The 19062-nt window shown below is 41.3% G+C and overlaps 2 protein-coding genes across 3 annotated transcripts in view; one reads left to right on the top strand and one right to left on the bottom strand.

Annotated features, from left to right (window-relative positions):
* GPAM (glycerol-3-phosphate acyltransferase, mitochondrial) overlaps positions 1-18242 on the bottom strand; it is an 84777-nt gene extending 66535 nt beyond the window's left edge. For both annotated transcript variants that reach the window (XM_026069743.1, XM_026069744.1), the window contains exon 1: positions 18224-18242. The gene's annotated coding sequence lies outside the window, so the exon portion shown is untranslated. The remainder of the gene's footprint in view (positions 1-18223) is intronic.
* On the top strand, positions 429-12272 carry TECTB (tectorin beta). The gene is made up of 11 exons (XM_026069750.1): positions 429-483; positions 1447-1535; positions 3361-3551; positions 4006-4148; positions 4230-4302; positions 7122-7225; positions 7303-7386; positions 8192-8354; positions 10472-10541; positions 11523-11555; positions 12074-12272. The coding sequence occupies exons 2-11, from the start codon at positions 1460-1462 to the stop codon at positions 12124-12126; spliced, it is 990 nt and encodes a 329-aa protein (XP_025925535.1). The 5' UTR covers positions 429-483; positions 1447-1459; the 3' UTR covers positions 12127-12272.
* Positions 18243-19062: the final 820 nt, after the last annotated feature.

Genomic DNA, 19062 nt, shown 5'->3' with positions numbered 1-19062 from the left:
GAGATCCTATGAGAATTCAATTGAATTTGCTTGTAAAACAAAAGAATCTGTTTATAATTAAGCTGAATTCTGGAAGGCACCTGTTGTTCTGCCTCGCAAAAATGTTACGCTTTCCAAATTAACTTGTAAAACAAAAGAATTTGTGCCAGTTATATACCTTCAGCATATTTCTATTCAGTTATTTTCAAGGCCACCAACAAACACCATAGAAAGGGTTTTAAAAAAATCAAATGGCAGCAAAACAGTCTCATCTAGAGCAGAGGAACTGTTTTTCTACAGCTCTTTTTTTTCCTCCCACACTGGACAATACTGGTGGGTTGAGATTTAACCAGAGATGGGCTCCTTTTACAAGATTGCTTATATAAAGTGAAGATAAAACCAGCTGGGTTCATTTGAAAGGAGGACATCTTGGGAAGAGCCAATACGCAGCTACTGGAATAAGACTGGAATGAAAATCTGAAATACTTAGCCCGTTCCTGTCCTGTAGGTATTATACTTAACTTCTCGTAGAATGCATAGGATTATAATAAGAAGGAACTGTCACTGAAATTTACTCTATGAGTTTTTATATATATGTATGTGTGTGTGTGTGTGTGTGTGTGTGTGTGTGTGTGTATACATACATACATATATATATTATATATATTTTAATCAAGACTGAGTAAAAATGTTGAAATGGATTCTTTTTGTTGGAAATACTCGATCGAGAAGATTTTTTTTCTTTACCTGGGCACAGGTCTAGCTAAATTTTATATATATAATTTTACCTCTGAATGTCTTCTCAATGATGTGTACCTGGGGGCAAACACTGAAGAGTGAATGAGAACTCCAGCCCCAATCCCGCAAGCTGTTCCTTGTTGGAACATGTTTCTACCCATGGGAAACAGCTTGCAGGTTTGAGGCCTGCAGTTGAAATGTAAATTACTGTTACATATGCTTACTCTGAAAACTCAAAGTTTAGCAGTAGAGATTACATCATTTACCAGAACTGATCTACACAAAATTAAGATTATATTCATCAGGATAGCCAAAGAACAGTTTCAGCATTAAATTAATAAGCAAAGTATGTTACTTACATGATATTTTGTGTAATCATTCCTATTGTCTTTTTTCAGCTTCCATTGTTTCTGTTTCATTTAGATATACTAACCTTAAAGTTTAGACTCTTTACAAGAACAAAAAAATCCTAGAATAACTCAAAGCTACCACTCAACTGAAATAGTAAAATTGTCACAATAGTGACAKAGAAATAATAGTGGTCTTTTGTAAATGTATGTCCTGTAGATGGAATTCATTTGGATGAAAGAGTATCAGTAATGTTATTTGTTTCTCTCTGCAAGAATAACATGTTAAGCAGTAGCTACAGTTCCAGGTTTGCAGTGAATGGATTTTTTTTTTCTTTCCAATTTTGAAGACAAATTCAGCTTTTATTCCCTGTGTCTTCAGATTGTTGCAAGAAATGGTGACTCTTACTATTTATCTGCTGGTCATCTTGGCTCAAGCTCTTGCAGGGCCTTGCAATCCAAATAAAGCAGGTAAAATAACTTAAGTTTAGTCTCCTATGATCTTCTCTTATAATTAAGCTGCCAAAGGGTTTCTGTCTTTTTAAGAGTGGAAAGATTTTTCTTCATAGAGATAAACTGTGGGTTCTGGAGAGCTAATCCTTGCATATCTTATATTGATCTGACTGTTTTCAGCTAGCACAGAAAGGCAAGCACCACTAAGGTCCTAGCCATACAGAGAATAAGGCATATGCTTAACTTTGCGTGATAATCACAGTGCAGTTATGCCTGGATCCTGCTTGTGCTTAAGATGGAAAAGAAAATAGCAGTAATTAGAAATTATCCACAATAGCAAAGGCTAGGTGTTGCAGATCTCTGCTGCCCAAGCTGGGCTTTAGACCCACTGACTGCAATCAGATGACTAGTGTCGAATGAACGTGCTGCACTGAACTCCTGAACCACGCTGCTATATCACAAAAACATCATGGGAGTTAAGACCCTAACCGCACACAGATGTCTGACTAGGAATCCAGATGATCTGGTGCCAGACAGACCTGTAATTTAGAATACAATAAAATTAGGAAACATGCTCTCGAAATGAGTTGAAATACTTTTCAATATGGAGTGTGTGTTTTGTATGTGCATGGCATGTGTGTATAAAATAGGCTGGTGAACGTTACTGACAGGAATTTCAGGGTGCATCTTAAGTATTTGGCTCTCTAGTCATTCATGCTAGTATCTCCACTTGCACAAGCCGTTTCCCTGAACTCAGCAGAGTTGTAAAGTCACCAGTAGTGCAGATCTGACCATCACCACAAGCAGAATCAGCCTGTGTGGTGAAGGTTTGTTGATCAGAAAGGAGTGAATCGTTAAGGCCCCCTATTTGTCTTAGGTCCCTAAGTATTCCCTAACCTTCAGCAGACACGAAAAGACTGCAAAATCAGGCTTTTATCATAAAAATGAGAGTGTTGGGGTTATTTAAATAAATAATTAAATGATTTTGGGCAGGGTATCTTTCTTGTGACTGTAGTAATTGGTACTTTTTGAGTAATCTTTCTCAATTTTCAGTTCACTAATAATTAGTCTGTATTTTGCCCTTTAAATTCATATCAGACAATAAAATTTGCACTAACTGGTTCTCTTTGAGAAAGGTCCAAATTCCTCTGGCATCACAAAGTAAGCAGCCTGTAAGTTATGGTGTTCAGTATTCATGGTGATATTAACAACAGCTGTGTTTGGAAACACATTGTATTSCTATTAACTATCACACTATTAACAAGGCTCAACTTTTCATTTCATTTTTTATCTTAACTTTTAATTTGAAAATTGTAACAATTCTGCTTGTGTTGGCATTGGAATACTAGTGCAAGCAAGGGAAGGCAAGAATATATATATTGTGGCCCAGATCTAACACTGCTACAAATAGATGCAGACCTACYGAACAAACAACTACAACAATAATATTTTTAGAGTCAGTGGTGTTACACCAACAGAAACTAGCTCTGCAACATAATCTAATATGTCATATTTCAGTGCAGCAATATTTCACTTCAGGTTTCTCAGCAGTTTCTTTGCTCTTCGAACAGCTATTCTAAAAAGATTAAAAATTTGCATGAAGTCCTGGTAAACAAAAAGGCAAGGGCAAAACTCGTTCAGAGACAGAATTTAACAACCCAAAGGTCAGTTCTGTGTAGCACACTACAGTCCTGATTCCCCAGTTGCTCGCATTAGGGGACCTTCCAGCACGTACTCCTGCTCACAGAAGTTTAATTCCATTAGAAAGTAGGTGTGTAGACCAGCCTCTTTGAAAGAAAAATGCCACATGAATATCTCTGTAGGTGTATTATTTTCCTTTCAGATGTAATTCTGGTATATTGCTACCCTAAAAGCATCATCACAAAAATTCCGGAGTGTCCTTATGGATGGGAGGTTAATCAGTTGGCACTTGGAGGCATTTGCTATAATGGCATCCATGATTCAGGATATTACCAATTCACAATTCCAGACCTGTCTCCTAAAAACAAGTCATACTGTGGGACACAGTCAGAGGTAAGATTATCAAGGTCAACATTTCAGAAAGGTTGTAGCAACACAACAGTTTGGCTGGACTCACAAATCAGATGAACTGACCTGAAAGAGTCCCATTTGCTTCAGCAAACTTGGAATAATAAGCACTGCTGAAAAGTAGAGGCAAACACCAGTATCATGGCTCATTTATATTTGGGGGAAAGGAGGAATCAAATAGTCCTGCTTTGCACCTACAGGCAAAATACTCCCCTGGCTTAGTGATATTAGGTTTGAATGTTGGTCCTCCATTTGCACATACCTGTATTACACAGAACATACATGTATAACAGGCAGCACGGGGTATAAAGAGCTACGAAACCATGTTTTCTTGGGGATGGTGTTTTGTCACCACATTGAGTCTTCATGTTTCAAAGTACTGAGTTGTTTCTGATGCCTCAAATACTCACTGTATACATTTCTGTCTCACCATCTACAGTTTAAGAACCCCGTCTATCACTTCTATAACTCCATTGTGTCCAATGACTCCTCAGTAATTGTGAAGAGCCAGCCTGTGAATTACTCATTCACCTGCGCATACAATGCAAACTACTTGGTGAACCAGGCTGCCTTCGACCAAAGGTAAGTCCTGTTCTCGGAGCGAGCCTCATCTCGTTTTCAACACCACGTTTCACTCGTACAGAAATTTTCTTATGTTCCTAGGGTGGCCACTGTCCATGTCAAGAATGGGAGCTCTGGTTCATTTGAAAGTCAGTTATCCCTCAACTTCTACTCTGTAAGTGCCCTTTGTCATTCAGTTTTTCCCCTTCATCTTCTGTTGACTTCCTAGCCATCAGGGAAACATAGAAGATGGAAAAAAGGGCTGCTGCTTCCGAGTTTTCTATGTCACGGAGCACATTACTAGCCTGTAGCAGATAATTATGGTGAGATTCATTGGGGTCCTTGTTTCTACCGATTAACAGAGATGTACTTAAACCAAACAGAGCAGACATGCCAGTTGTTCTTTTAATCCTTCCAAATGAGGCAGATTGCTGAGCAGTACATTTCTAACATGCTGACAGGTTTTGTGAGAAAAAGCAAAACCTTGTTTGTAGTTCCACTCAAAGAGCAGCACGCATCTTCAGGCACCACTGCTATGACATAGTCTCAATAAATATAGAAAAGCTCCATGCATTTCTCTTGCAGTTCACTTCCTTGTCCTCTCAGCTGACAGATATTTAATGCTCCCCAGAGATCTTTAGGTCATGCTGGAATTTTGTTTCCAACATTCGTCCCTGATCTTTTAAAACATCGACTTCCTTCCCACAGCTTCTTTGTGCTGTTGGAGCAGCCAGCACCTGATTCTTAAGTCTTTTTCCCAAAGCACAGTCAAAAGTGCCAAAGCAGCCTCTCTGTTTTACCTCAACTAGAAAAAAGCACGACTAGTAACATACCACTTTAAATTTATAGGCCAGGTGTAGGGAGTATTTGGCACAGGGTGGACAGATGGAAATCTCCCCCACATACATCCCCCCTTGGATTTAGGGCATCAGCTCATCATTGAATGCTTTGGCAGCCTTTGGTGCTTCCATGCACTCATTATTTCTGATATATGGCACACAGGTTGTATATAGTAAAGAAAGGTCCCAGTAGGTACCACACTGCTGCTGTCAACTCATAACTGAATGACTGCAAAAACAAATGATGAACATTGAACAATGGATCTCTGGTACTCTTTTTTGGCCAAATGACTGCTTTTTTCCAGTGGCCCTGGGGCTCCCAAGAGTCAAGGGGAAAGGGGCTAAACTTTATATAACACACTCGCCAACTAAGCATAAGCTTGTTATGCATAACAAGCTCAAAATGCTAACAGGCCACTCCTTTATTTCATTCATGTTTTCATTGGTGAGAAAATGTCAGTTTTGACTGAGCTTTTCTTTTCCCTGACAAAATGGAAACAAAGGAATTCTTTTTGCCTTGCCATTCACCTCTGCTGCTGCCTGATAGAGCCTCATGGCAGCCACAGTGCCAGGTGCTTGGTATGCCCAGTTCTTCATCCCGAACCAGCACCCAAGCTGCATGGCACCCCAGTGACCACTTCAGTCTTGCCTGTCCTTTAGTCTGTGACACACCAGTAACAGCAAAGCACTGTGATGCAGCATCAGGGATGGAGACTGAATGGAAATCAGACCTTCAACTCTGAAACTTGTTAGAAAGAAAAGAAAGATACCACTGTAAAACAACGTAGACTGATGGAGTTTGGCAAAAGAAGCAATATACCAGATTCAGCTCATTTTAGCAAAAGGATTGATAAGAGTCTTGCGACAGTACTTCTGTAACGATTCCTGTGCCAGCATCTCAAATTGCAGGTTGAGTTATGCCCTGTTTTCTTTAAATGTGATAGCCATCTCGGGATAAAATAATCAAGTGCTTCCCAGGCCTTTCAGGATGGCCAGCAAACAATGCTGCCTAAGGAAGGCTTCCCCACAGCACAGGGCGGTACGAACGCTCTGCTTTCCCTCTGGGTTTCTGATGAACATTACTAGCTCTGTAAGAGAGAGAGGCCAGAGAGCAGCAACCGCCCCGTTCAGCAGGTGCGAGCGTGCTGTCTGAAGCTGTGGAGCTCACCTCAGCAGCTTCCTTTGGGAGAAATCTTTGCTTAAATCAGAATTCCTCAGTGCACTAATAACCACAGATCAGTAACCTAAACGCAGCCTTGAGCCTTAACTTCAGTGCATCCAATTGGAGGCTGCAATGGGAATAGTGTAGCATCTCATAGCCACCTCTCCGTGTAGGAGGATATAATAAAAACAGTCCTTAGGTAACTGAGCAAACACAGCAGGGAAAGATAGTCTAAGAGCTCTGGAGAGATCTGGGACTATGCTTACCCAAATCCTGCTGCGTAGATTTAACCGAGCAGACAAACACTATGACTAAGTACATTACACTTTATATAGTTCTGGTGCTATTTTTGTTCAGATCTGATGCAATAAAAAGGAGCATGATTTAAGGTAGGCACTTTTATCAGAGTATTTGTAACTAAACCTTCTCAGCTAAACAACACACATTGCACAACCTTGAGGGGACTGGCTCTTTTCTCTCAATGAAGACTATGGCTGGCATAGCCACATTCTGCTCAGCTCTCACCACGCAGGCCATCACCACCAGTCTAAATCACAGAGGGCGGAGAAGGGTTATTTCCACTTCTCTTCACTCCTTTTGACCCTCACACAGCTATCTCCCCACTCCATTCCCACTTCATACAGTCATCTCCAGTCTCTCCCTCCTGTCTGCTTCCCCTATCACCTCTGGTGTACTGGAGGCAGCAGCAAGCTCACTTTCTTCTCAYGTACTGTGATATAACATGCCCCACAGCCCACACAGCACTGGCTTCTGTCATTTATTACCATTATAAGCCAAGCATTAACAAAAATATTTTCAAAAACCACATTGGGCTTGCAATAGTCCTACTACCAAGCCCAGATTTTGGAACCTGCAGGTAATAAGGACTCAGACTTTTGGACTACACCTTTCCAAAGCTATCTGAAATTGCCACATGCCTTTGCTTTGCATGTTGCTAGTAATGTACAATGCCTTTCTCTTTCCCTTTCAAAGAATGCCAAGTTTTCAAGTATAAAAGAAGCCCCTTTCGTCGTTGAAACATCAGAAATTGGTTCTGACATATTTGCTGGAGTGGAAGCTAAGGGCTTAAGTGACAGGTAGGCAAGTGAAGGAGTAATAATTAATAAGTAGGCAATCAGGACATTACTTGCTGATCTGGGGTTTGTCTCCTCAGGTTCAAAGTCGTTCTCAACAACTGTTGGGCAACTCCCTCCTCGGAGTATTTCTACCAGATCCAGTGGCCTCTGATCATCAAGGGGTAGGTCCTGGTGGGAGCCAGGGGAGCAGTTCCAGCACGGCCCAGCCCCAGGGCACCCATGATGATACTGTGCAGCGGGGTTATCCCAAGGCTCCTCAGCCAACACAGGCCTGACTGTGTGTTTCCACCCCAGGTTGGAGGGGTTGGGCCACCCCAGCCACCCGAGAGGAGGGCAGAAAGGCAGAACATGGATGAGAGAGCAAAACCACTGGTGTTCATGCCAACAGGGGAGGGGGCAAGTGTGGTAACTGGTGCTCTGGGGAGCACCCCACTTCCCAGCAGTAGCGTTGGCCCCACTGTCTCTGCCTTCTTCTTCCGCCCTGACAGCAGTAACACAGGCTTTTCAGACTGCTGGAACAGGCCAATTTGTTCAGCTTAGCTGTCTGCTACCCTGGGTTACTGCCTACTTTGCCTCAATGTACAGCAGGCCCTGTGTTATGGTATTAGCATCTGCAGTCACAAAAAGAGAGGAAGAAAGCAAGAGTGAATTTTGGAGGTGACACTTTGAATTCTGGTATTTTGGTTTAAAAGTAGGTAACTCCCTGCAAATTAACCATAGGCTTTGAGAGTGCCTGAAAGGCTCTGCTGACCCTTCAATGCTTGTAAAACCAGCCAGAGGCCAACAACAGGTTGTGATCTTGCAGTCGCAGTCACCTTCCAGAACCCCTGACTGTTTCCCCAGCAGTCAAGAACAGAAACTGGCCCACAGCAGGGTCCTGCAAATGCCTCCATCAGACTGCAACCTCAGGAGACTATTCACTGAAGCCATGTAGGCTCTTACACTGCTTTTCCATATGCAACACAGGTGTGCCACAGACAACTCTATCCTCGTGCATGAGAACGGGAAAACAAGCCGGGCTACGTTCCAGTTTAATGCTTTCCGTTTCCGTAACATCCCCAAGCTGTCCAAGGTCTGGCTGCACTGTGAGACCCACGTCTGTGACAGCGAGAAGTTCTCCTGCCCTGTGGTAAGGCCTTCCTCCAAGAGAAACAGCAGGTGCTAAATTTAGATAGAGGATGTTGAGAACCTGCCTCAGGTTCGCTGTAGGTGTAGCCAGGGCTCTAACCAAGCGCAAGAGGTTTCACTAGAGGGAGCCAGCACAAAGCATTAATCCGAGCGGCCACTCCTGCACCCTGACCCCTGTCACGCCATGGGTACTATATGCAACATTGAGTGATTTGTTTAAACACATTGAGAAATACCATAGCCATTTAAAAATCCTGGTTTTGTCAATATTCCCGACTAGACTCCTATTTACCAAACAGGTTACACTTAAAAAACTGAAAAAAGGAGGAAGTAGAGCTGTTACCCTTTTACCACATGTTTCAGTGGTAAGGGCACCCTGGGGGCAGTGGTTGCAGAATCTGGTTCAAGGCACTCCTCTACTTGAAGGAAACCTACCCAGCCTTCATTCCCAGGAAAAGGCCTCTCCCCTATACAACAGCTCTGCAACAAATTACTGCTCTTGGAGCTGTCCTATTCTGCATAAAATACATAGTTTGCACTGGAACAGGAACCAAGATCAAGGAACAGGTTACTATGACCTCAGGTGGGAATGAGAGGGGAAGTGCTATACAAATGTGTTATTTAACATGGGGAAGTGTGCACTGACTGCACCAACTGATGTGGGGGTAAGGGTTACCAAAATGTCTTTCTTTAAAGATTTCTCTTTCCCTCCTTCAGTAAAATCAGAGAGTCACTAATCTTTCCCTTTCTCACCCAATGAATATGTCATTGCTATAAAGTGGATTTAATTTAATGTGAAATGAAAGCTCTAAGTACTCCCTTGCCTACATGCACACACTGTCACTTCAACAATATTTCTTGCTGAAGGACAGGAAGAATTCTCTTGGTCAAACCAACTTTTTTTTCCTAAATGCTTTCTCAAGTCAGGAGCCAAATTAAAGATAGCAGTTTTTTATCCAGACCCAGCACAATGCAGGGGGCACTGATTTGTACAAAAATGGCAAGTCTGATACAACATATTGCTAGAAATTCTAAGTTTCAACTGCAAAAGAAAAAAACGCTGGGCTTAGGTATTGTTTTAAGATTTTTTTCAACTTTTTATTCAGCTACAGGTGACAGTTAAAAGAAACAACAGAAAAGAATTTTCAAGCTACCGAAAAATGTACATGAACCTATTTTAAAGGTTGTTGCTTTTTTCCAAGCCAACACTAGGTTGCAACCTCTGAGACTATGACTCATTACCCGTACTTAAGACCAAGCATGGTTTCCTCTTGGTACTCCATATCTGCCTTTTTCACTGTGCTGCCAGACATCTACATCCTCCTTACAGGCACAGGATGAAATTCTCTCCTTGATCTTTGCTCAATCAGTGTAACATCCCTGAAGCCCACTTCCAACCCAGAAATCCAGATGGTGGTCTGCTGCAATAAAGTCCGAACCAAGCTGGGGATTTATGCTTACAAGCAATGCATTACTCCTGGAACAAGAGTTACCACACGCTGAGTCTGTAAAAATGCCCACAGCTGGGCATCTGGAAAGGTCAGGGAATGGACAAGGACCTTTAATCTATAGAGCACTGCCTCCAATACAGCCCCTGTCAGTTGTGACAGGAGTCATTAGTGCTGGATGTGAGATGATAAATATGGAAGGGATTTGGCGCTTCCTGTTCCTGCCTCGCAGGCAACAATTGTAATTTGCAATAAATAACAACAGAAGTCTTCCTAGAGGTCACGGATTAAGTAGATGGAGCTCAGCTACCCCCCTGCTCCTTGACAGGAGGTTTGAGGCAGCGTGGAAAGGGCAGGCCAGGAGGACCTGTGATTAGTAAGCAGACACCCATCTGGACTTCTGCCATCTCAGAACTGAAAAGAGCACGTGCACTGACAGCCACTGTAAAAGTTGTGGCACATGAAAATCCTCAGAAAACACACAGTAAAAATTCTCCTTCAAAAGTAACCTCCCCTGCATCAAAAGAACTCCAATAATTACAGCACTAAATATCCCTAGAAAACATGCAGCAAAACTGACATAGATTTCATTTCCTGGGTTGGAAACATGAGATTTGGTTTGGGGTTTTTTTTGGTAGAAAATGAATGGTTTTCTCTCTGATCTCTCGAGACATGTGAAAAACGAAAATGGCGCATGGAACAAACAGGAGGTGTTTTAATGGCAGAGCTCGCTGTACGCAGTAAGTGATCAGGTTTCCAGGGTTTTTTCCTCCCTTTCGGAAGCAATGAATCCAGGAGCAGTCAGTGGCTTGGAGTGCAGGAGCAAGCGTGGGGAGCAGAACTGCTCTCCCAAAGCCACTTCCCCCCTCCATGAGACTAGGAAAGGGTCTTGAATAGCAGTTGGTCTCCTCCAGATTCAGGGCTCTGACAGAAGTGAAACACTCATCATTTACAAAGTGAATTAACATGCCTGTTTGGCATTAATGGTAAATGGACAAACCACTTGCACATCAAGTTAGCAATCTAAACTCCGTTTACTTGCATTTGACCTCTGCAACAGTCCGGACAAGCTCTGATAGAGTGCGCGTGAGTGGGGGAGAGATCAGGCTTAGAAACAGCACGAAAGCTGCATGGATGATTTATGCTATTAGTTGGTACTTCAGTGTAACCTTACATCTAGTAGGTTTACTCTTCATGCCTATCCCTCCTGATACACACACACACTGAACCATCATCTGTTTTTCTCCTTATAAAGCAAAACCTTTTTCCTCTTGACTACTGCCTCCTAGAGGCACCAGGAATTTCTCCCCGAGTTGGTTTAATTCTGCAGGTCCAGCAAATCTGCTGAAACAGATCCTTTGAACAAGGCATGCCTGAATCACATTTTCACTAAAGCCATTTATACTGGTTTATCAGTTACATCCACGCCAACCTTCAAGTCCCTTCATAATTCCAAATACACATAGTGCAGCATTATTGAAAATGAGTATTTTCCCTTTGCACCAGCAAAACTCAGCTGATTTCAGAAAATAAAAGAATTGAGGATCCTTATATAACTTGCAGGTCACAAAGCAGACAGTAAAGCCAAGAGACAAAAATATCCAGAATTTCAAAATGTGACAAGTGTTATCTATTCTGCTCTTACAAAGTACACTGGTGCACTTTACCCTATTTTAAACATGCCATCCAAGTGTTCTCTCTTTTTCTCTTATTTTATACAGGCAAAGGTTTATCCAGTTTTTACACTCTCTCAGGTAAACAGCAAAATATCACAATGAAAATATCAATCCCAAATTTGATCTTAAGTGACTCTGTCAACATGAAAATCCATAGCTCAAAGAAAAACCTGACAAATTCAGTAAATTGGACAGAAATAGAAACACTGCAAAATCAAATTTTATTTCTCAACATTATACACTTGTTTCCCTCCTCCTGGCACATGGACAATGAAACCACACCAATAACTTTCAATATTGAACATCACTTCTGCTCTTATTTTCACACACTTCCAACCCTAGAGGGGAACATTTCTATGAACAAGGAAAAGAAACAAACATATTTCACTGGGTTAGCACAGATGTCCTAAAAACATTTCTATTTGGAGAGGGTTTGCAAAAGCTCTTTCAAAGCCTATTGGTTAAAACTTGATATGCTGACAGAGCCACATTAGGGAAACTCAGTTACATTGATGGGGATGGGAAGAGAACAAGAACAGAACATGAAAGGTAGCTGACAGTGAAGTACTTGCACTTATTCTATGTTTCTCTTGCAGATATCATCTTCCACCTGCTCTTCATGATTGGATTCTGTGCTGTGTTATTATAAAACACAGCCCAGCTGTGTTTAACTTTTACCAATCTTCTTTGGAACTGGACTTCTTTACTAAAGATGTTTATTTTACAGAGGAAAAAAGAAAACCACAGAAAATCCTTGTGCACCATTTTACCAGATAAATAAAATATTCCATGAGCTTTGTGCCTATAATACTGGGGAATCCAAAGGCAAATTTGCCGTTCCCATGTCCCTGCAGGTATTTTATACCAGTAAAAATGCAAGGATTATACATTCTGCTGATGCCTACTTTTTAAAGTGTTGCAATGCCAACAGTACTTGTTTCTATAAGGAACACAGGGATATGCAAACTCAGTATTTTCCAAAGCCAAATTTCCCTTCAGGGACCCCTTCGCTGTCAGCCTCCCCATGTGTTACAGAACTCCCTGCTAGGCCTGGCGCTGTAAAGCCTTGAACACTTTGGCTTGATTTCTGGAGCCTTTGAAGATAGGCTTACCTTGAGCAATTTGTCCCTTTGAAGCAAATCAGCCTTCTCATGTGCAAAGTGCTTCAGTGGATCAGATCTGCACTACCAGGATCAATCCCTTATACATTTTGTGCATTTTTCCCCTCTTTATTCCGTTGAGCTCACCAGGAACATATTATGGAAAATGCAGCATTTTCTCAAGCAAAGAACAGTAGGGTCCACAAAACCTGGCTCTACAAAATAGAAAATTAACATAAGTCACCTGGGACCATATAGAAATGGATTTCACTTTCAGAAGGAACAAAGTGGAAATTTAGTACTTCCATGAGAACAAATCTCCACCATCCAGGCTAAAGAAATAATGTGTCTGGAGGAGGGATATGCTGGTTATACTCAGCCTAGTTTTTAACTCCAGAAAGCATCTCAAAATTTTTTGCAGCTATGTATCAATGCCTCTGACTTAAAACTAATTTTCACAGCTTGAGCCCTGCCTGTCCAGTAATACTGGGTCAGCATACAAAGTCTAGTACTTCTGACTATGCCATGTGCATGGGGAAAGTAATCAGGCATTGAATCCTAGCAAGAACATGTCTTCATCAACCTGTGCTCACAGCCACATCAGTTCTGGAAGCAAAATTTATAAGCAAATCATTCCACCCATCCTCTCCCCATACCACCTATTTTGCTCTGCTGGATAATGACCCAAATTCCTAGCTTTGCTCCTGAAGTTCAAGAGTTTTCTCTTAAGATTCCTGTCTGCTTGCCTCTACCTTTACATCTATTTTTTCATCATAAACTAGTTTGAACACAAATGTGAAAATGTAAAGGTTGATCTGTTTCTAAAACCATATTTCCCTAGAAACATCCTCATGCAGCTTTTCATTCATTCTCTTCTTACTCATATTTATATCCACCAAGGTCAGAGGAATCAGAAGGCCTTTTCTCAGTGCTTACTGGAAGGACGACATGCTGTCTCTTATCTGTTCAGTACCTTTATTTCCCACAGAACATGAAAACTAACCTAACATGTCAGGGATGAGAGAAAAGGATGCTTTTCATGTAGCAAAAGTTAAAAGGTCCTCAGAAGTTATTAGCTGACATTCCTTTCCTGCTTCTCAGCAGTGTCAGTATTGATTGGTTGGGTTAAGCAGAATATGACATGTGCTGCAGTAGGCACAACACTGTTCAGAGTAGGATGTCTTGCTGACTGGACAGGCTTAGTATTGGACAGCTGTATGGTATGGATGCACATTAAGCACATCTGACATTGGAAAACAAGCTTGTGAGCTTTACAATATAACCTTGGGGACATAGCTGGTGTCAGATACAATAGGGCCCAGTGTTAGCTCTGTACCTGAGGTAACATCAGCCCTCAAATACCACTAAGAAGAAACCATTGGACACTGAAACCATGATTTCTAAAGAGTGGGAATTGTCAGGACATGAGAGTGATGGCACTTTACTTCCAGTACTTACTAAAATACCATTCAACAAAACTCTTGAAAGCATCAGGTAAGAAACATTCCTAGGCCTTTTCTATGAAACTTTCAGGATCCTAAAGCTGAAGGAGAGGAAGATGACTAAAGTTACTACACTTTATTTTTATTTGTCCCTGTTAATGAACACAGTGTGTGTACATATGTCTGTACACACTACACCTCGGCACTGCTAAACTGCACCACAGAGTTATTCTAGCTCAGTCCCTTCTCCAACAGCTCAGACATGTCAAAGGATGGTACAAGGATCTCTGCAGTGAACAGATCTGGAACAAAATGTCCAACACAAGGGTCTTTCTGTGATCCTAAAAGCTACAGTCTAGCTTAATCCCTAACGACCTCTTTCTGCAGACCACTTTTCACAAAGTTCCCTGAAGCACTCACATACTTTTCAAGCTGCCATATAAAAGTGCTTATCTCTTCTCCCTTCTCTCCTTCCTTCAATTTTGAGAACTTTTTAGCTTGATGGTATGCCTGGTCCGCATGGCAAGGCTGCCTCCACCCCTTGCTGGCTTGAGGCCATAAAACAATGGTGGATCTCAGCAGAGCAGCCTTCTCGGAAATGGAAACAAAGACGACCACAGACATCCTGAAGCAGCATTCCTATGTTAGCTGTACTTTTGCATTTCTTGGATTTTCTAGACCCCCATCATCCCAGAACAGATTGGACTGTTTTGAAAAGAGGAACATCCCTATGTGGATGTTGTTCTATTGCACGGAATTCAGCAGCACATGAAATAAATATTGCTACAGTTTTTGCAGAGGAAACTTCCTGAATAATTCTATTAAATTATGTATTTTAAACTCACTGTCCTTTTAAAATCTCGTTATTATGAAGATAATTCAAAGCTAGAATATGCATACATTATATCCACAGTTTTCATCTACACACAGGCTCACCTTACCATGGAGGTACTTACTATTCGGTTATCCAGGAATAATCTTAATTAATATGCATTCACAAGTAATTTAGAAGAATCAGGCTCCTTAAAAGCTGGAATCTATAGCAGAGAGCATTCACTCTGACAGCCTCCAGAAAAATACTATCAGCTCTGAAATGTATTTAGCCATTACATACAACAGAGGGCACTCTCTTGACAGAATTGTCTGACTTAGGCAGACAAGGGTTTAAATTAGAGAACTGGATGTGTCACTTTGAAGAAATTCTTAGTCGTAGAAGTGTCTAAAGCAGCACAGAGCTATTGAACGTTTTGCACATCACAGAATATTTTGACCAGAAATAATGATCCTGCAGATTTTTTCCCTCTATTTGTTTTTTTGCCTCCCTTTCCTTCCACCCTCCTCCCACTAACACCCCAAGTTTCATCACTCCTTACCTAGTGGCTCTACCTGTTCCAATTTTTGTCCTTGTCAAATGAGATTAACACACTGGCTCCATTTCCAAAGCCTCTCTCTTTTGCCTTGCCCTTGCAACAATCAGCACTCTCCTATCATGGTTATTTTCTGCAGAAAGCCCTAAACTGAATTTCCTTGATAGGTTAATTAATTCTCTTCCCAGTTATGTCTTTACAGCCTCAATAAGTATTGCTTTGAACAAACATTACATGATCTCAGCAGCTCTGAAGCACACCTCTGAATTCCCAGGCCACCTCCCTGCCCACTGTGGGATGGAGCCTCTGGGCATACAAATCTCCCATATGCATTACAGCACTGTGCTGAATGTAGATCATGCAGCCAGCTATCTGGTGACTGCRGGATGGGCAAAGCCCTATTACCAATCTGGATCACTGCCTTCCTACAGCACAGAAATGGTTTATCACTCAAGAAATGGCTCCCTCAGTGGTCACTAAAAAAGTCTGCCTGCCCCAGGAGGCAACAACATATGAACATATTCCAGCTCCAGAAGTGAGCCATTTACTATTCCTTAGGGATGAACAAATTTTCCATCCTATATAACTTGCTTTAAAAATATGGACTATAATTGATGTTCATTTTTCTTAACCTTCATATGGCTTATCAATATTTATTCAGCTAAATACCATTTATTTTGCCAGTATCAGAAACAGTCATTGCAAAAGATTTTATCACAAGTTAAAGCTTAATAAGCTTCATAATTTTAGATGTACTATACGGCTGGATCTTTTGCAGCTGGTGGGGCATGAAGATACTTGTCTTGATCTCTGACTGGATGTTCAACTCTGCAATGCTGGAGCCACTCTATGAAGAAACTTTAGCCTTCATCCCTTTCATGCAACCGTCATTGGTTCGTACTGTGTTTGGTAGTTAAAGCAATGATTTCCTTCCATCAGAATGAGAAGGAGTGTCAAGAGCCAGAGGAAATCACTATATGGGAAAATTCCATTTTCAGGAAGGAATGAGGAAGTTCTTTTATACAATTGCTGAATAATAGAATCATACCTGCACTGAATCCATTTCCCTTCCTTGCATTTCCCCTGAAGTCAACCCAGCTTCTGACTATCCTGCATTGCAGATTGCCACATACCCTCCTCAATCGTATCATATAATCAGCTGGCAATGGAAAATGAAACAGAAGGTAACGAGCTGCACCTGCCTTGTAAAGGCATCTACATATCTACGGATACAACATTGGGCAGGATTTTCTCATGCTAAGTCAAACAATGATCCCACAGGAAAGAGCATATTAATCAATTAGTTCCAAACGGTTTATTACATCCCATTTCTGATTTTATCTGCAAGTATACTTTAATGTGGTACATGGACCAATTTTATTCTAACTATTCCTTACACCCCAAATGCCATCAAAGACCACCAGTTTTCATGGAAAACTTCCCACTGTTTTTTCTGTTCATCTGTATTGCCCACCATTTTGACTATTACAGGAGATTGAACAGTCATCAAAGTCTTTACAGCGTAAAGTAAAGGATTAAAGCACCTGGAAGCATTTAGCAGACTTCTTTGCAGCACACATGGCCCAGAGGAGAATTTCATTACATATGCTGAATAGTAGGTTACAACCCTGCTCTAGCACACAGCTCCAGACAGGTTGCATTATATTTACATTAATGAGATTAAGGCTAGAAACAGCAAGCTCTTCCTATGGCTTCTCAGACAAAATGCTTGATTTGAAAACAGTTACAGAAGGATAAAATTGTCTCATAGCTCAGCATGGAAGCGAGGTCACTTTTAACCCAGCCCTCCAGTCACTATGAGTAAAAAAAATAAAATTAAAAAAAAAACATGACAAGGACACTGTGGAATTCACACTGTATGACAAAATCATCTGGTAATGGTCAGGCTGGAATCTGTGCTGGCTTTCAGTTGAATTCCACTTAGGTCAGTGGCTCTACACTGATTTATACCACCTTGGCAAGTGGAGCTAATGGTCTATACTTCAGGACAAAGAAATGCCCAGATCTAGTGAGTTTGGTGAGACCTGCAACACAAGATCATTCTATAGGTCTTGAACTTTTGAGTTTGAGCTCATTCACCTGCAGAAAGCTCCCTTTTGCCTAACTTCCAGAGTTCTCCACGATCCGTCTTCCAGATCATTCCTGAACTCTGGCAGCAGCATATTAAACCCAGACTTTCCTTTTAGCCAGAACATTCTTTGCTGTCCCTTGCCCTGTCAAAGGAATATGTTAATTTAAGAAGTATCTCAGGAATCTAGGGAAAGATTATCATTGACTGTAAACACTTTAGAGCAGGTATTATGTCTTAGTTCTAAGTTTGCCTTACAGGATGTGGTTCGAGTTTCTTTCTGGGGCTCCAATGAGAAAAGTGCAGTGAAAACTGTAGATAATAGTAACATCAACACAGAGCAGTTCAAGGAAAGAAACATTCAAAGAGCCTAACATGTGAGGAGCTGAATACTCCATTTTCACTATGACCCGTTGGAATGTGAGTTTGTCGAAACTGAATCCTGTTTTCTAGAAAAAGCTCTGATCTATTCTTTCCATATCCATATAACACTATTCTGTTTTCAGTCAGGGCTTATCCCATACGATATGATAGAAGATGTCAGCCTAATCACAATACTGAACACTTCTACAAGGCAGCTGGGTTTTTTTTTCCTCCCCATTATTACATTACTATCAGTTAATATCCAGAGAAGCGTACACATTCTGGATACGCTGTACTTCCCTGTGGACTAGAAGGTATAACACAACAACATGACAGCTCTACCCATCCAGGATATTATATTCATGCTTTTAGTTGAAGTTGCTACCTTTATTTTGAGTGTCCTTCTCCATTTTAAGTCATGACCTCCAACAGACTCCAGAGCAGATGTAGTCACTGAGATGTGGATCTGGAGAGCTAGAACAGAATAAATTTGTTGAATTATTTTATAAATGTGCATGAGTCAGCTGGTCTTGGAGTTGTAGGGAAAGGTAGGTTAGCTGCAGGGGATACAGCTAATTTCTTTAGAACCTGATATTTGTTTTCCAAGGTTGTATTTTTCGTCCCAATTCTTCCTCCTATTTGGAGGAACTGCAGTGAGGTAGGGTTTTGCCATGCTTTCCTTCTCAGTTTGGCGTTATAATGCTCTTCACTATGCTGAAGCACAAGGCCACCAAGATTACAGCAAGAGGAGGGACAGAAATGAACACGCACAGGTGTCAAGATAGTAACAACACAAGCTGCAGCACAACAGCACTAGTGCAGTGACACACATGTACACAATACTTTGTTCATTAAAGATAGGTCACGTATCACTTGTGAATGGTAAACACCATTAACCTTTGTTTGACAGTCACTGCAGACGTAAATAACCAGCAAGAAGGTTCAACAGAAAACTGCAAAGAGCGAGGCAGACACAACACAATGCTCAGGAGCACAAACCAACAAATTTGACACCTACACAAATTGGTACTTTCCACCCTTGATGCCATATTTACAAGCTCTCCAAACAAGCAGTACCATGACATTGTGATTCCTACTACTCCTGCCACCACAGGTCCTGGAGTAAAAACTCTGAGACTGTCAAGTCAGAATGCATTATATTCAAATCAGCTTCCCTGTCCCGGGATCTCGCAACTTCAAATCCAAATTTGAGAAAGAATCCAC

The sequence above is a fragment of the Apteryx rowi genome, unplaced genomic scaffold (assembly GCF_003343035.1).
Source record: "Apteryx rowi isolate R43461 unplaced genomic scaffold, aptRow1 scaffold_3, whole genome shotgun sequence".
NCBI classification, from domain to species: domain Eukaryota; kingdom Metazoa; phylum Chordata; class Aves; order Apterygiformes; family Apterygidae; genus Apteryx; species Apteryx rowi.
The sequence above is the reverse complement of the archived record's forward strand: the minus strand, read 5'-3'. Positions and strand labels throughout refer to the sequence as shown.